Below are 19410 nucleotides of genomic sequence, written 5' to 3' on the forward strand. Positions count from 1 at the left end.
CCCCCCCCCCCCCCCCCCCCCCCCCCCCCCCCCCCCCCCCCCCGTCGCCACCAACTTTTTCGGATACCCCGCCCCTTTCCGAAGCCCCGCCCCTTTCCGAAGCCCCGCCCCTCCCCTCCCCGAAGCCCGCCCCCCGACTCCCAACATTTGCGCATGTACACCCCTACCCTCATCGCGCATGTGCGCTCCCACCATTTTCCCACCGCTCACGCATCGAAGTCGATACCCTCCGGAGAGCACTCCACAACATTCAGTTCGAGAAGTCATCTCATCGAGAGCAGTCCACTCCACAACAAGGCAGTACGTTCCAACGACCAACTTGATATTTGAGTAAGTAAATAGGAATGTTATTTTTTATATCAACTAACTTTGTATTATTTCTTCTTTTTCAGAATGGCAACCAATACACAGGAGGTGAATAATGCTGTGGCGTCTATTCTGCCGGTGTCCGCTGACCAGGAGGAGGCAGCATCTTCGAGAGCGGTGACGGTTGACCAGCCAACCACTTCGCGTTCGCGAGTTAGGTGCAGATCTTCTAGCCCTGACTTATTCGAGGAGGAGGAGGAAGTCAGGGCTGTGAAGAAGGTTTGCCAACGACCTGCAGCAAAGGTTGGTCCTATTTCAAAGTACCGAGCTACTTGCAATAGGACTAATCCTTATGCAGGTAGTTTTTCGACCTCTCGTAAGAGGGCCTCCACACCAGCAGCAGCACCAGCAGCAGTGGAAATTCCGAGGAGTCCTTCTCCGGAGTTGGTGATATTGTCGCCGTTGGTGACGCGACTACCACCGCTGCCAGCGACACCGGCGGATCCTGAGGTGTTGGTGCCACAGCCTATCGGAGAGGTTAGTGAAAAGATGAGTGTTTTTCTGCAGAGATGCAAGAAAGCAGAACGAGCTGCCCGATCTAGCGAGGCCGAGTTGGTTACCATGAAGCGACAAATGGCTGAAATGGATAACCGACGGAGGGAACTCCAAAAGGAAATGGCCGAAATAGATCGGAATTATGCATCTCTGCAGGAAAGGTGTAAAGCAAAGACCTCTTCGATAGAGCTGTACAAAAAAGTAGTGACAGTTATGGACACTCTTTTTGTAGATGAAGTGTAAATGTAAGATTAGTTTTAGGTTAGTTAGGAGTATTTAATTATGGTAGTTTTAAGTTTATATTTGTTAAGTTTATATTGAATAAAGGAAAAGGAAGTGAAATAAAGGGTGTACACTGTTTTTTGGTTTGGTACACATTGAACAATGCGATGGTTGGAGCATTTTTCTTCACTTCCTCTTATTATCATTATTATTTTTTTATTTCAATTCCAAGTTCTTCTAGACAAATACCTCACAATCAATTTTTGTGTTCTCTAATCACTTGTAAATAATTTCATGTGAAGAAAATTTAAAAAATAAAAAAATAGACATGTTTCATAGTGAAATCGACAAGTATATTTCATTTGTATTTTATCCATTCAAGTATCTCTTTCATTGAATATGTCTTATGTCACTTTGCAATTTACCCCTACTCATTGAATATGTCTTATGTCACACTACAATTTACCCCTACTCAATGTTCCACTCCTCTCCCACTCCCTCTCGAAAGTATAAAAGTAGAAATCATCTGATGAAACATTCAGTTGATCAGCTAGCATCGAGATGGAACCCGATTCAACCTCCGAACCCTATAGCTGCCCGGATCAGGGGTACAACTTCAATTACTGGGATAACAGCCAGGTACAGGTTGTCTCTTCCACCACGGAACCCCACAGTCCGCCATACGAATACCGGGATCACGACATCAGGATGCAAGTTCAGCATGTCACTGGCAGTGACGAAGGACACTTGGATGACTCGGAATATCCAGATCCTGACGGATGGTGGGACCCTGCTTATGATGACATTGTCCCAATGAGTAGCGACGACGACGATGATGACGACGACGACTCTGGTGATGATGCTGATGACGAGCTTGACGTTAGACGTCCTCCACCATCCCCTATCCTCATCGAGGATAGTCCTCCGCCATCCCCAATCCTAATCGATGATGATGTCCTCAATTCCGATGATGACATATAATCATCTACTCGTCCATCATTTCCTTTCCTTCCTTCCTTCCACGGAGTACACACTTTTTGGTTGGTGTACACGAGGCACTGCGAGGCTGGGGCAGTGTCTTCCTCCCTTCCTCTCCCTCTTATTAGTTTTTTTTCCATAATAATCACTAGAATTTCTCCTAATAATCGCTCAGAGTTTCATTCTTGATGTTTTCGAATCTCAAACACTGTTCTACATTTCACCCCCTCCATTTCATTTCTTCCAATATAAATATAGCAACAATCCCAGTTCTATATCATTCTTCCACAATGTCGAGTACAGGACCCATCCAAGTACATGAAATAGATTCAACGTCTGATCATTTGAGTACAACCTTCGCTCAATTTCTGCAGCGAATCTATGATCTTCCTGATGATTTCGCAGAACGAGTGGAACAAGGTATTCAGGACGACATAGATGCTGTTGACGATAATAATGCGGATGATGTGATTAGTATATCATCTGATTCAGCTGATTATGACGACGACGACATCATGAGTATATCATCTGATTCAGATGACTACTATGAGGATGATATCATTAGTATATCATCTGATTCAGATGACGATACCATAATTATTGTTTCTGATGATGAGGAGCGTTAGTCCATATCATTGCATGGATTAATAAAAAAATAACAGCCCTTTTCAGGGCTACAATTAAAGACTGAAACAATAAAAAAAATAGCTCTTTTCAGAGCTACCATTATACTTTCAAACAGAAACAGATTCATACCATTGTTAACATTATGTTAACATTATAATCTCAAACGAAATATATGTATGTGAAAGTATTCATCATTATATGCATATGAATGATTGACAAATGCCAACTTCAACTTTCATTTAAAGTAGTACTCATCATATGCATAGATATTCAATGACTATCAAATTCCAAATTTCGACTTTTCAGTCAAAGTAGTAATTTATTTGTCATATAATGTATAGATATTCAAAGACTAACAAATTCCAACTTAGACTTTTATTAATCAAAGTATTCATTTGTCACATAATCTATGAATACTAATACAACTAACTACTGTTTGTGTGAATAATGTAGCCCTGAAAAGGGCTGTTGTTTTTTTTTTTTGACCAGTAGGTCCACGGTTATTGTGCCACAGGTTGGACATTATTACATATAATACATGTAGATACTCGGGTGAAGTTTGTTAGTGGCCTCTCGCAAGCTTCACACCAATTCTGTCCCATTTCCATAATTGAGACAGTGTTGTGGGTGTTGACATGGGCATACCACCCTCCATTATTGTTTCTATGCGAATAAACCGAAAGCAGCACCAACATAGTTTTTTGTTCTCTCCATCTATTGTGCTGATCAATACGTATGCATCCAATGCACAATACAAATCCAAGGGATCTTCCAGTGTCTCACTGACATTGAGTGTTCGCATACCGATCCTCATAGCACCATCACCTTCAGTTGTGTCAGCTTCTATCCCTTCATCATCTCCTTCTTCATCCATGACCCTCTCAAACTCCATCACGTCATCATCTTCGTCGCTTTGGTTGGCCTCGTTTTCAACTTCGTCTATCTCATCTTCATCGACTCCAACATCTTCTGCTTCAACTATTACTTCCTCTAGCGGAACATTGACATCCTCATCATCTGATTCGTCTATCCAATTGTTTTCATCAACAGCAGCTATTCTATTTAATGCAGCATTTATTTTTGCAGAATTCATCTTGTTGTTGTTTGCTCACAGTTGTAGAGAGTGAATGAATGAACTCTAGGTTTGCAAGTCAACTTATATAGGAGGTGATGCGACTCCCACTTGACTCGTTTAGAGTGGAATAGTAGGAGAAGTTATCCCACTATACTTCCACATGATGTTGATTTGTATAAATAGAGATCGTAGGTATAGGAGAGAGCATTCAGAGTTTCTGTAAGTCATCTCTTTATATTTCTAATCGAATTAGTAAAATGCCGTTTCCAAAAGAGTGGAATGAAAAACCAAAAGTGTGTGTCTACCCAATGATGATTGCAGGGGCTATTGTGTGCTACTTTTGTCAAATAAGTAGACCTAAGGATTCAATCAATCCATGTACTGGTATGTGTAGTGATTGCGTGTTGCGGATTCAACTATCGCCTCCTTCTCATCCACCGAAGCGAACAAAATCGGATTATCGTCAACAACAGTTACAGTGTCTGAAGTGTTCCGAACCTATAATATTTAACAATATAGGTATCTGTAGAAATATTTGTGGTATCTGTGCTGCCGTTCCAACTCCACTGCAACGTTGTTTGCGTTGTGATACATATTCCATGAATTGTTGGAATCATGTATGCAATGCATGTAGAAGTACTTGGGATCTGTGTGAGAAGGTTGGTCAACTCTACCCCAATAGGAGAATCCATTTTTTTCAATGTTGGTGTTTGACGCACGAGCAACAACTATTGAGGAATAGAGTCAAAGAACGTTCCACATCCACAGAGACATATTAACATTTTTCATTTTTTATTATCGTTATTGTCCTCTATTATTAATAAATATATATATATTTGAATTTATTTGTATTATTTTCTAACATTTAAAAATACATGCATGCAACACAAAGTTTTCCTCTTAAATGACAAAGATTGTTACATGCGTGAATAGTTTAGTGAGAGAGCGCATGTGCCAGTTGATGAAAGAGCGCATGCGCTAGTTTATTTTCTTCTATAAATGGTGAGGTCTCAGTAACATCATCACCTTTCCTATCCACATTCTATTGCTATCACATATCATTCCTCAGACCTTAATAATCATGAGCTCTATGCCGCTATTGATTGCTGAAGATGGTTCACCACTTGTTGATATCGATCAGACTGATTTTGAAAATATTCCAGTATTACATTTATCGAGTCAAGATTCGATAAATGATTTTGATATTAACGACTTCGTTAACTTTGCAGATGTGCCAGAACCAAATGAGCAAATTATTATTGAAAATCCGATCGTTTCGCAATTATCATCACTCAAACACTCTTCATCTACCCTTCCTCTTGGTGTTGATAAGAAATCTAGAACAATCAAGAGGAAGGTTACTAAGGCATCTTCATCGATTGTCACTGACTTTAAAGAAAAGAAAGAATCCAAAAGTGTTGTGCGACAGAAAAAACCCGCAACGAAAAGTGACAGATCGAAGAGGAAGCCAAAAGGTACTCCTAAAGAAATGAAGAGTGATTTGAAAGCTGAACCGCTATCTTCTTTCAGCCCCCTCCATCGGTTTGGGGAAATGAAAAGGAAAGCAAAATGCCGTCTTGTAAAGGCACAGATGACTATTGCTGAACTTGAAAAGAGTGAGCGAGCTATTAATGCTAATAATGAAACTCTTGAAGCATTAGATGCCAAGATTGCATTAGCGAAGGTTGAATTGGCTAGAATGTCTAAAGATGCTGATGAACTCCGTTCAAAAATTGGTAAAGATAAGCAATTCCATCAACGTTCGAGAATGCAAGCTCAGGCTGAGCTTGAGGAGTCGACTAAGCTTTATGAGACAGCATTATCAGTGAGAGATAATTGGCAAAAAGAGTTGGATACTGCATTTCAAAGTGACGGCGATTAGTTTTGGGAATGATAATGTGTTTTCAATATCGTGAGTTGAAAAATATAAGCGGGAATGGAGTATACAATTAATTTGGTTTGGTATACACAGAACATTGCGAATGGCTGGGGCAATGTTTACCGCTGCAATATTTTTCAGTTCACATACTTATAATTGAAATGAAAACAATAATGAACTTTAATATTACTTTATTCATAAAAGTCACTATTATATACATTTAAACCATATTTGATTCATCAATCCAAGAATTTTGTTCGCTAGGAAGGCCTAACCACTTTACATATACTTTATTTTTTCTTCTCTTCAACACCTTCTCAATCAGATATACGTCAGGATTCTCGGTTCGTAATAACTCTTCTTCGTAAAAACATCCTCTAATCGGCTGTTCATTCATATCTTCAAGATTATAAGTCGTTGGGATGGTTTTATTAATTTTAACAATCTTGAATAGCTCCGTGGTAAAATTCGCAGTGTAAGACTTTTCAAAAATATGTTTGTATTTACTTATACGTACAATATCATTTAATTGGAATTTGGGTTTACTTTGTCTTCCTCCAATTCCATTGATACCCTTGAATTTTAATTTTGTTGTTGAATCAACATTGATGGGTGCCATACCTATTGTACGATGAACTTTATTATTATATCTACTAGTTATAATTGGAAGAATATCAAGCCATTTGTGGTGACCTCTCATCGAAAATTCCTTGTAGAGCCATGCCTTTATTGTACGAATCACTCTTTCTGCTATAGCTGCCTTCTTTGTGCTAAATGTTGAATAATGATTGATATTATATTCTCGCATGAGAGATGAGAAGCTTTTATTGAAAAATTCTTTCCCTTGATCGCTTTGTATGTGTTTGGGGGAGTATTTGGCTTCTTTCAGTACATGTTTCATTGCATTAGTTACTGTACTACCTGTTTTATCTTTAACTGCTACAGTCCACAGATATTTGGAGTAACAATCTATCACTACAAGTATATATCGGTATCCTTCATTACTTTTTGCATAAGGTTGCAGTTCAGCTAAATCTATTTGCCATAGATCTGCAAAACCTTTGATGGTGGTTATTCTTCTACGAAAATTACGTCTTGCAGGTTTATGTAATTCATTAACAACTTGTCGTTTGACATCACTTATTTCATTAGTCATTCTATTTCAATATGATTAAAGAGAAAAGGTGATAATGTTACTGCATTGAATGATGATGTGACAGTGATCATTACATGTGAATATGTTAATATATTATACCTTCTTCACGTAATTCTTCAATTATTGAAATTATTTCATTATCATGTCCGGTATGTCCGGCTGACTTTGAAGCTACCAATAGTCGTAGGCGAGCAACTAACTCTTTCGGTGAATTCCAGTACACATAATCACAGGTTTAGAATTATATATTTTCTCCATTTTCACTCGTTTGAGTGCTCCACCAATTTTACTTCTACTTCTTATTGGATATTGTCGTGAGTCTAATAGAGGTTTGATAACTTCACGAAATTTTTTAGAATTTGTATTTTTAAAACCATTCTTCAGATGATATTGTTTATATGGAGCATTCGTTATTTTCAATATTTTGGAATATACTTGACGAGTTTCTTCATTATCAACATCTTGTGGATTCTTCAAAAAAATCATATCATACAATTCTGGACTACCTGCGCATTCATATTTTTTCACTTTATTAGCATCCCAAAATGAAATGTTTCCATCTTTGAAATTTACCACTAGACTTCCCATTTTCAGCTTTTGTGTAATTGGATCCATACGTACGCCAAATGTTCCATCATATGCTGGATTTCTAGATTTTATATTATTCAAATGTTTCATCAAAACATCTTCACCACTTTCATTCATAACAGGTGAGATGTCAGGATCCGAGGAATCGATGTGGGACGATGATGGTGTTTCGAATAGAGTTGTTCTCATATCGTCTTGAAGTGTGCTCGTGTCACTATTCACAGATGATACACTACCAAAAGATTGTTTTCTTCCTATTGGAGTACTCATGGGATAATTTGAAGTAGATTGAACAGTTCCATGATTTGGTGATAACACTGGTGATTTAGAAGTAGCGTTTGATGATAAAACATTCAATGGTTTCATTATGGGCTCATACAATCTTTCAAGTGTCGTACGATTTTCAATATTATCATTCTTGATAGAGTTGAATTTCTGCCTGACAGCTTCTGTTGTCTCTACTAGTTGACGTTTCAAATTTATTTCATTGTTTTTATTTTCAGGATCTTTTTTTGTATTCATAATGCCCTTTTTTTTGAATTAAAGCTTAATTCGTTGGTGAAGTGACCACTACAATATTCAGTGATCGAATAAGTTCCAAAAACAAGATCATGGGTATATAAAACTATCGAATCCTTTGCGATATCTACCTTCATCTATTTTTCTATCCTTATCAATGACTAGAAATCCATATTGGTCCTCCCAGCATTTAACACACATCAATTGGAATTGTTTGAATGTTACATCGGGTGAAACATGATCTGAATAAATGTGATGTAAATTCGTCTCATCTTGTTTGAACATTATAATGAAATTGGTATTGTCACGCACTAACTGTTTGGGTACCCGTGAATATGTCTGTGCTAGATAAAAACAATCAACATCCTTATGACGTCCCATACAGAAATATGATCTAATAATATCTTGCTTTTCACATATTACATCATCGAAAATGAAAACAGAATTAGGCTTAGCGTCGGAGGGTTCCACTATTTCTGCATTATTGCTGAATGTATAAAAACCTAATCCTTTTATAGGTTCCAAAACACTTCGCAAGTACTGATATTTAGGTTGATTGAGTGATTTCGAATAGAGATACACATTTCTAAATCTCAGTCCTTGTGGATGTGTTAATAGTGATATCATTGCATTCGTCTTTCCACAATTTGAAGGTCCTATAATGAGTCCTCGAACTGATGATGGAAGTAGTGGACCATGTCTGAATACCCTTTGTCCATTCAATCCACAACCAAATTTCTCATCTAGATTATCTACAGCAAACTTTTCTTTCTGTTTTACAATGCGCATCGTGCCGTGGTTGGAGACTATATAAATGTTATTAGCTTATTCATTTCAATGTGTACCATCAAACGATACGGACGTATTGAAAGTGATCGTAAAATTAAAAGAGGTTGTGGTTTTGTTAATGATTTAATAAACAAACTTCCTTTCGAATTACATCTACCGGAGGTTATCAATACTGTGGACCGGGTACAAAATTGAAACAACGTTTAGCTCGTAACGACCCTGGAATCAATAAATTAGATATTGAATGCAAAAAACACGATATTCAATATTCTAAGCATCCATCCGATCTTGCAGCAAGACATTTAGCCGACAAAGAACTTGAATACAGCGCTTGGGATAGGGTTAAATCGAAGGACGCGAGTATTGGGGAAAGAGCAGCTGCATTACTTGTCACCAACATTATGAAAGCGAAAAGACATATGGGCATGGGTTGTAGTACCAATAAGAAAAAATGTAAGAGGAAACAAACGAAGAAAAATAAAATTAAAAAAGTTGCATTTGGTGCTGGGATAGTCCATAAAGTGCGAAATGTATTGAAGAAAGCTGGTGGGAATCAATTTGTGACGAATAATAGCAAAAAAGCTATCACTGTGGCATTGCAGGCGGCACGTAAATACCTTAAAGCTGCCGGTGGAAAGAAGAAAATCCGCACACCACGCATAATTCCTGTTCCCAAGATCGGTGGACTTTTACCATTGATACCAATTTTTGCTGGACTATCCGCACTAGGAAGTTTGGCGGGAGCTGCTGCTGGTATTACCAAGGCCGTGAATTCGGCAAAAGCCAGCAGAGCGGCTTTAATGGAAGCCAATCGTCACAATAAAACCATGGAGGCTGTAGCATTAGGCAAACGCGGAAGTGGAATATATCTCAAACCATACCGTAAAGGTTTAGGACTATATTTAAAACCATACAAAGCCACAAACAAAACAAAAAACTAATTGAACCCCTACCTCAGAGGCCTCTTACTGATCTCGATCTCAGTTATTATGCACAAAAAATGAAAATTCCACATTTTCGTGGTGTTTTTATGCGTGATAGATTACCATCTTCAGGTCCAAAACAAAACGAGACAGCTATTGTTAATTTAGATGGAATAAGTGGACCAGGAACACATTGGGTGGCATATAAAAAATGTGGGAAAGAAGTCACATATTTCGATAGTTTTGGAGATCTACCCCCACCATTGGAATTGACTCGATTCTTTCGAAAATGTTCGAATGTAAAAATCAAATATAACTATGATCGACAACAGAAATTTAATACAGTTCTCTGTGGTCACTTGTGCTTGCAGTTTCTCTCTAAATAATTTTCCAAATAAAAATGGATTCAACACCAAAACTGGATCGGGAGGCTATCAAGGGAATGGGGTTTTCACTTAGAATGTTTTCAAAATATGGTACCTTGAAAAAAATGGATAAAGTGATGCTTGCAAATATGCCTAAGGAAGTGATACTTGCATGTGTTGCACATGAGATTGCATATGTTTGGGAAAAGTTGCCTAAGCATCTGCAAGATGACATCGATATAATGAAACATAGATATTGTTATGAGCACCACCACCACGATCAAAATTCAGAATCGGATGTTAATGACGGTCCTATACCTCGGAAATCTATGTGTTGTATTTGTAATATAGAGGATGTGAATATTGGTATCAATAAAAATGATACTTATTACAATACAACACCTTCCAAAAAGTGTAAATTGTCTCAAATGTGCTGTTGCTGTGTACAATAATAAATTGAAATGTGTTTCAAAATATTCATCAGTCATGTCACGAAAGTTCGAGCTACAAGCTGTCGGGACAAGTGTCTTGAGTGCGGATTTTTTTCCACCAATTGAATTGGATAGGAACAGTCGTTATGGATTAGGACTTTTGGGATTCTATGGATGCAATACAATCAATAATATAACTGAAGCTAATAACTTAGTTAGTTTTAGAATCAGTAATGACAACTCATCGATACCCCAAAAGTTGACAATTGAAATTCCATGTGGTGCTTATGAAATAGAAGAGATCAATGCCGTCATACAGAAACATATCATGTTCAGATTGTTTCATGATAAAAAACCAAATGATGTCGTTGCAGATGATATTTTCTATCTACACGCCAATAATAATACATTCAAATGTGAAATGCGATCCAAATATGAAATTGATCTGACACATCCAAATTCAATAGCAGAAATGATGGGGTTCGCTCATGAAATATTTCCACCAAATCAGATACATGAATCATCATTACCAATAAACATTACAACTGTGAGACTTATCCGCTTAGATTGCAATATAATATCTGGTTCATATATAAATGGTGAAGAATCCCACATTCTTTTCTCATTCGATATTGATGTTGAACCTGGCTACAATCTTACTAAAGAACCACACAGTATTATATATATGCCTGTCAGTCCAGAAGGTCGTCAATTGATTCACAACATTACAGTGCGTATTTTGGATGAAAAAAATAACCTTATCGATTTTGGAAGTGAAGAAGAGATTTTCATTATTTTGGAATTGAAGAAAATCGAATAACTGTTGTTATGGGTTTCATTTATAATAGACAAAATCGCATTGAACAATCCCAAACGAGTTGCACTATCAAAAGAAAGGTGTGCATAAAAAGAAGCTCATTCCACAAGTGTATGCTAAACAGTTAGCACATAACGCTCTGTCTGTGAGTGATCTTAAATTTTTGAAATCGATTGGATTGAAAGTGAGAAAATAACAATGGTGCTCGAAACAAACAATGAAAAGTTGAATATATTCAATGAACCAGTGCTCGATCATTCTCTCATAAGTTTACATGAGCACACATATAAGCCCTATGGATCACCGCTATTCAGGAATTCGGATGAAATCAGAATTGCAATCAATAATCAAGATGTTATACTAGATATTGCCGAGAGCTTCATTTACATAGAAGGTAAATTCACCCCCAAAGATGTAGCGAAAACATGCTATCTCTCGAATAATGCAATTGCATTTCTCTTTGACGAAATTCGTTATGAAATGGGAGGTGAACAAGTGGCTGTTGTTAGAAAACCTGGGATAACATCTACAATGAAAACCATGATATCATTTGGACAATCTCATGCTAACACATTATTGACATCTGGTTGGGGACTTTCACAATTGAAGCAAGATATCTTGGATACAAACAGTCATGTTTTTAGTGGAAAACTACCACTGAAATATTTGATGGGTTTTGCTGAAGATTACAACAAAAGTATCTTGAATGCCAAACAGGAATTGATTTTGATTATCGCTCGATCATTCAAAAACTCATATATAGGTGAGGTTGATGCTGATTTGGAAATAAATAAAATCGAATGGAAAATAAGGCATATTGTACCAGATGATAAACACAAGCTCAAACTTTTGAGTAGAATAAACAAAAGCGGTCTGAATGCCAAAATCAAGTTGGCGTATCGTATGTGGGACCTCTATGAACTACCATCATTACGTGGGACTTCTTCAGACATATGGGCCATCAAAACAACTAACGCATTGGAAACTCCTCGTTTTGTCATCATCGCATTCCAAAGTACTACCACATCTGAAGATAGAACACAAGATATTACAAAATTCACAACTGCTGATATCAATAGTATTCGAGTATACTTGAATTCTGAAGTTTATCCATATGAGCGTTGGAATTTGAATTTCGATAAAAAACTTGATGCTCCTGCTTATTATGCTTTTGAGAGTTTCCAGCGAAGTTATTATGATAAAGATATGAGTGAACCTCTGATGGACATTGGACAATTTAGAGAGAATCCACTATTCGTCATCGATTGTTCCCATCAACCGAATGCAACAAAATCATCAACTATTGATATAAAGATTGAGTTTGAGACGAGGAAGACCAAGTTTCCAGACAACACTAAAGTATATGCATTAATTTTGCATGATACAGTTTTAACATACAATGCATTGGATGGTTCAGTTCATAGCAGATATTGACACTTTTTTTTTCACTCTATCATGTACTGTTTTATGATCTTTTTTTTTTTTATTTGTAACTGACTTATATCATGTATTGTATTTTATATCATATTTATTGTTTTGTAATCATTTTCTATTGTATTTCATCAGATTTAAATAAATAAAACATGAAAATAATACAAAGTTTTTTATTTGACATTATTTATGATTCACAGGAACATACAGACTATCTAAAATAACTTCTTCCTCATAATCATCATTTTCGCGACCATCTTCAATTTCCTCTCGATTTTCATCATTCAATTCAAAGTGATGAATAATCCATTCTGGCAAGTATGGTTGGAGGCTATACAGGAATCTTCTTAGGTTCAGTTCAATCATAACCTCACAAAGTTGCCACAATTCCAATTCATTATCCAAAAATTTGTTGCAAACTTCTGCACCACTCCAATAGTTCTCAGCATCACGAAGGCATAATTCGATTTGTTTTTCATCATAGCATACACTCATATCATAAACGCTTGCATGTTCGGCTCCATCACCCAACACCTTCAATTTAGACGACAAATGTTGAACCGATGATTTGAGATCTACAATATCGACCCAATCTTGACTTGCGTACTGCATCCACATCTTTAAATGGTGGAACTGAAATCGAACAAAAAAAAAAAACAATAAGCAACCTCCAATTTTTCAGTGATATAATACTCACATTCCCATTTTACTTGTAGTTACAAAGTGAGTGTATTCAACTAAGTTAGTAATGTTTATATTTCCATATAATTATCATCTAATATATGAATATTAATAAAACAATAAGAAATTCATTATAATTACTATTATTATTCAATCATATTGAATTTGACTAGAGTTATCGTTTTCACACCAAAAAAAACTTTGTAAGCTATGACCTAAAGAAATTCACTATAAATTATTACTATTATTCAATCATATTGAATTTGACTAGAGATCGCGTTTTCATGCCAGCAAAACTTTGTTGGCTCTGTCCTAAATACATCATCGTATATTTACCACCTGATGAGTTGATACAAGATATATCGTCATCACTGAATTGCAACGAAATACGTTTTGGTAGCCATGTTTTAAATAATTTATCATTGCTCACATCTTGCAAAGTTAATAAAATTGATTTACCAAATCGTGTAGAATAAGTTGACATATTTTTAATTATGTACACTTCATCAATTGGCAATGATGATAAGGCCTTTTGCTCTAGTATTTCAACCTCCTGTACAATCAAATTATTAATTTTATTCAAGTCTACTTTTGAAACGGACATGATGAAAATATATATGAAAATATAAACAATTTCCAACAGACAAATACACTCACCGTCTTCCTTCTATTACGAACTGAATAACACTCTACCAATTGCTAACTGCTGCAGATATATTCGTCTACTGATTTCATAGTGTGCCAGGCATTTCTTTTATATTAAACAGTGTGAGTCACCCCCACCATGAAACCGTGAAAGATTCACATTGCTAGTTGCTATCCACTAGAGATGCCTGACGTCACAGCCAAGCCCATCTCCCAACTTGATGCGATAACAGTTGCCGGTACGAGCAAGCAGTGGTCGTTGCGGTCTCGGAGAGGGTAGACGCTAGGCAAACAGTCCTCGGCTGCCGTTGTGTCACCATGGATAGCGGGGCTAGAGCGAACCTTCATCGCTTCAGGAGAGGTGAGGGCAGACCGATGAATACGCATTACTCTGCCACACGTCGTGGAGTGAACATGTCGCTCTCTAGCCGTTGAACGGTTATTGCTGTGACGTCACTCCACTACTAACTTGGTGCCCTAACACCGATGGAGCATTTATTACTTGGAGGATCTTCGAAGTATGCAGACGTATGTTTGTACATAGACAAACAAGCACATGATGAAACCCTGTACCGTGCATTCTCCTACACACACACATAAACACACAAAATCTCATATGAAAAAAAAATCTGAACGATCCATGCACCAGACACTTCAAGGTCACAACGCCTTGACTTCACTGCACAACAAAAAAAACTTCACCAAACAACAACCAATAAAAAAAGCAATTAATACGTCATAGTGGTGGGGGGAGGCCGAGAATCAGCTGTAAACAACTACTTTTGTCATCATTTCTGTCGTTAAGTTTTACTTTGCAAGTAAATAAAACCGTGTAATTATCATTCTGTGTTTTCTTCTTCAACTTATCACAGCAATAGTAACAACAATTAGATAATCATTGGCTGTCGCGGGCCAGATTAATGACAGTAAATCATTGGCTGTCGCGGGCCGGATTGATGACACTGGCGGGCCATAGTTTGAAGACCCCTGGTCTAAAGTATTAAAAAGGGAAATAGATCATCAATTGAGAGCATACGTACTGCAATGTAACATTTTACCTGAATGCCAATCTGGATTTCGAGGAGGGTTTATTTGTGCATATTACTTATACTATTTTGACAGGAATTGATAGGAGAAAACCAATACTTCTGATTCTCTTAGATTTTTCTAAGGCCTTTGACACATTTTTTTGTAACAAGATGAAGTAGTAGAAAGCCAAAAACTTTCTTTCCCAAAAAAACATATTATAACTTATTGCATTTAGAAAAAGTGTGTTTCCATCATGGCAACTACATGTGCAAGAGTAATAGAGGGTCTTTTGCTAGCATTATGGAGCGGAACGACTTTAAAACTTGTTTTAGACGCTGTGTTGCCAGATTTTAAACAACTTCCTCAGATTAGGAGAAAAACAAATTTGAAATGTCATGTTCATTAAACTTTTGTGAAAAAAATCGTAACTCAAAAATCTTATGTGTTAGAAAATGTTTACTGTCATTTTTGCATTTAGGGGCCAAAAATTAACAAAGAACTGCCTTTGGCATTACAGTCGTAAATTGGCTGTAAACTACTGTAATTGAATTTCATCAGTTCGGACTTCCATTGTCTAATATAATATAAATTGATTTGATAACCCTGAAAAAAATCAAAAAGATTAACCGAAAATAACAATTTTGTTAAATAAATAACTGAAATTACAAAAAAATAACATACAATAACAACCAAACAAATAAAAATTGAAATATCAATAAAAGCTGAAACAATTGGAAAAATTAAAAATATTATTAACAAAAAATGAAAAACTAAAAATAAAATGATTTCAAACCAAGTTATGTCACAACGTTTCGATTGTTAGTATCCACAATCGTCTTCGGGTGATAACTGGATTTATTCCTCCGAGATCTGACTATTTATAGGTCATTCGAGTGCTTTCACCTATCCCCTCTTCCCTCTTTCCGTTTCATTGGTTTTGGCGGCAGATGACCGTTTAATAAGATCTCAAATTAATTACCACCGTTGGAAGAGGTCAACTCTGATGCAGGATGCCACAGAAAGATTTGAAGAAATAAGAAGAGAGACCTTGGAAGAGGATCATTGACCAATCTTGGCCAAGATTGAAAGCACATGCTTGAAGATCCGACAAGACATGGATAATACCCACAACAGAAAGTGGGAAAAGTTGGTGAGGAAACAATGCCCAAATGCAGAAGAGAACAAGACAACTATGAAGCCGCCAACGTCATCAACATGAGTTCCCGCCCGCTCACGGACATAGAGGAATCTTTGTTGAGAAAAGGTCTAAACTTCGCCATTGCACCAACGTCTGTGCCTACTTTGGAAATAATAGCTGCAGTAGAATCCACCAGTTCCCTTATTGATCAGATCGAGGCAGAAGCATTCAGATTGAAAATCAAAGAACAGCTAGATCGGAAACCAGTTCCAACTTCTAACATCAGCAATGAAGAACGAAGAGCCCTGAATGGGCTACGTAGAGACAACACCATCAAGATTTTACCTGCCGATAAGGGAAACGCTACTTTTGTGATGGATACTGATCTCTACGAACAGAAGATCGAAGAGGTGCTTCAGAAAAGAAAATACACGAATATCGTAAGAGACCCTACTGCATCAATTGAAAGAAAGTTGTACCAGATTTTGAAAAAACACCAAGTCTATTTTACGGAGAAAGAGAGATCATCGCTAACACCGCACCACAGTAAGCCCCCTCCCTTGTATGGATTACCCAAAATCCACAAAAAGGATGTTCCGCTCAAACCGATCATTAGCTCCAGAGATTCAGTCACTCAGAACTGGTCCATTTCGTTGACCTACTAGGAGAAATCGAAGTGAAAGAGCACGATCAACTGATCAGTTTCGACGTGGAAAGCCTCTATACCAACGTTCCTGTCGAAGAAGCACTTGAAATCATACATAAGAAGCTATCCGAAGATAGGGACCTGAAAGAACAACCTTACCGATACAAGTAATCATGGAATTACTAGGATGCTGTGTACGAAACTGCTACTTCCAACTGAAGGACGAATTCTTTACGCAAGATGAGGGACCGCCAATGGGATCGCTACTTTCACCTGTTATAGCCAATTTATATATGGAGTGGTTTGAAACTTTGGCCATTGAAGAAGCCCAGAAGAAGCCCCGAGTCTGGTTGAGATACGTAGACGACACCTTCATAATATGGAACCATGGGAATGCAGAACTAGACACTTCCCTGAAGCACATCAAAAACGTAAGGCCTTCCATCACTTTCATAATGGAGAAGGAAGTCCACAACGAATTGCCTTTCTTAGACGTATTGGCGAAGAGGGCCGACACTAAATGGGAAACATCTGTATATCGAAAACCCACTTACACAGGACAGTATCTGAACCAGAAATCCAACCACCATCAATCGACTAAGAGAGGAATCATCAAGACTCTACTGGACCGTGCTTTTGGGCTCTGTTATACAGAGGAAGGTTTCGAAAAGGAACTAGGCATCATTAAAAATGACCTTCAACGGAATGGTTACTCCAAAGTAATGGTAGAACAGGCCTTAGCTAGAAGACAGCAAGAACTCCACTTGGAAGAGAAGCCGCCACAACCAGTACTTGTCCTTCCCTACATCAGAGGATTATCGGAAAGGATAAGACGGATTGGGTCCAAGTATAACATCAGGACCTGCTTCAGATCTGAGAACACTATCCGTAGCAGCCTCACGAAAACCAGGCCAGCAAACGCAGACTGCGATTCCAAGAATTGCATTTACCGGATACCCTGCGAGTGCGGAGAATCATACATCGGTGAAACTGAGAGGCATTGCTCGCATTGCTGAGCACAAGAAACACACACAGCAAGGAGAAACCAGCAAATCCGGAATAGCAGAGCATGTTTGGACTCATCAACACAACATCGAGTGGGCTCAAGCTGAAACCTCTAATCAAGCGGAACGCGACCAAGTCCCGCCAAACGCCAAGCGCCCGCTAAAAGCCAGTGAAGCGGGAGAGGGAAGAGGGGATAGGTGAAAGCACTCGAATGACCTATAAATAGACGATTGTGGATACTAACAATCGAAACGTTGTGACATAACATGGTTTGAAATCTTTTAATTTTTTTTTCAATTTTTGTTAATAATATTTTCAATTTTTCCAATTTTTTCAGCTTTTATTAATATTTCAATTTTTATTTGTTTGGTTGTTGTTGTATGTTATTTCTCTGTAATTTCAGTTTTTTGTTTATTGAAATTGTTATTTTCGGTTAATCTTTTTGATTTTTTCAGGGTTATCAAATCAATTTTTATTATATTAGACAATGGAAGTCCGAACTGATGAAATACACCACGAAACATTGTCAACCACCTTCAAACAAATAGTGTAATTGATTGCAAAATTCTGATAAATTAACTATTTATTATTCATTGTTATTATTGATTTATTTCTTTTTCAGTTATACTGGGTGGGACCGATCTGTGGAGGATTTGTTGCAGCAATGGTATACAGACTCATTTTCTCTAGAGAAGCTTCCCATGACGCAAGTTTGGAAGAACAAAGATCTTCAGGAAAAACCTAAACAGATATTTTCATTGCATAACAAAAATTCACTATATTTCAGTGTTATTTTCACCCGCTACATATACAGTGTGCTTCAAGGAGTTTGCACCATGTCAGAGAATTTTATTCCTGATAAAAATTGGTGCATTGCGAGAAATTCGGAAAATGGAAAAAAATAGAAATTTTGATCAGAAGTATTTTCAACATCATTAAAAAAGTTCATCCAGAAAAGTTGTTCAAAGTCACATCCACCTACCAAAAAAAAATCCTTTTTTTATGGTTCATAAAGATTTAGGTTAGGTCAGGTCCAAAGTGTGTGGGTCTATTCGACCCTCCACCGCAACCCGCAAGGGTTCATTGTGGCTTACACCTATTCACACTCCAATCACAATCCAATCCAAGTTTCCCGCAATTCGCCAATTTTTTTAAGGAATAGAATTGTCTGACGAATGGATAATAAAAACATTTCCTATATGGTGCAAACTTTTTGAAACTCACTTTATAATGAAAAAACTGTGCCTACTGAAAATAAAGATCTATCAGTCATACATTAGTTGAAGTCAATTATTATGATCAAAAGTGATTCAACTGAACTCGGTTCGAATGTATTTTGTTTTTCTCCATTCTTTTTCGATTACTTCAATACTTTGAAGTTCATTTGTATTCCTTAAAAAAATGGAGAATTCAAAACGCCCATTAATATTTTTCGAATTTCTCATAATAGGTAATCACTTTATTTTTGTATTTTTGCATTCATCACTTATGAGAGATAATGTATTGACAAAGTTTTTCATTAACCCTTTCTTCATGTGGGAAATAGCTGAAATTTACAAATTGTTAGGTGCACAAAATGTAATATGTCACAGAATGTCTCGGAAC

The 19410-nt window shown here is 37.2% G+C and overlaps 2 protein-coding genes across 4 annotated transcripts in view; both read left to right on the top strand.

Annotated features, from left to right (window-relative positions):
• The window catches only part of LOC111515674 (aquaporin AQPAn.G), a 63235-nt gene extending 44473 nt beyond the window's left edge, over positions 1–18762 (top strand). For all 3 annotated transcript variants that reach the window (XM_074176667.1, XM_074176666.1, XM_074176668.1), the window contains exon 5: positions 18428–18762. In XM_074176667.1, coding sequence (XP_074032768.1) covers positions 18428–18550 — 123 coding nt within the window. In that variant the 3' untranslated portion in view covers positions 18551–18762. The remainder of the gene's footprint in view (positions 1–18427) is intronic.
• Positions 134–1243, top strand: LOC141482810 (uncharacterized). Its single transcript, XM_074176663.1, has 2 exons — positions 134–330; positions 393–1243. Exons 1-2 carry the CDS (start codon positions 179–181, stop codon positions 1102–1104), a joined length of 864 nt encoding a protein of 287 aa, XP_074032764.1. The 5' UTR covers positions 134–178; the 3' UTR covers positions 1105–1243.
• Positions 18763–19410: the final 648 nt, after the last annotated feature.

This window comes from Leptinotarsa decemlineata, unplaced genomic scaffold (genome assembly GCF_025532065.1).
Source record: "Leptinotarsa decemlineata unplaced genomic scaffold, Ldec_3_MD MMD2_tig00001973_RagTag_RagTag, whole genome shotgun sequence".
Classification (NCBI taxonomy): Eukaryota; Metazoa; Arthropoda; class Insecta; order Coleoptera; family Chrysomelidae; genus Leptinotarsa; species Leptinotarsa decemlineata.

Coding starts and splice junctions, on each gene's coding strand:
- LOC141482810 (XM_074176663.1), top strand. CDS start 179: ATGTGCGCTCCCACCATTTTCCCACCGCTCACGCATCGAAGTCGATAC. Junction 331..392: donor ACGACCAACTTGATATTTGA/GTAAGTAAATAG, acceptor CTTCTTTTTCAG/AATGGCAACCAATACACAGG.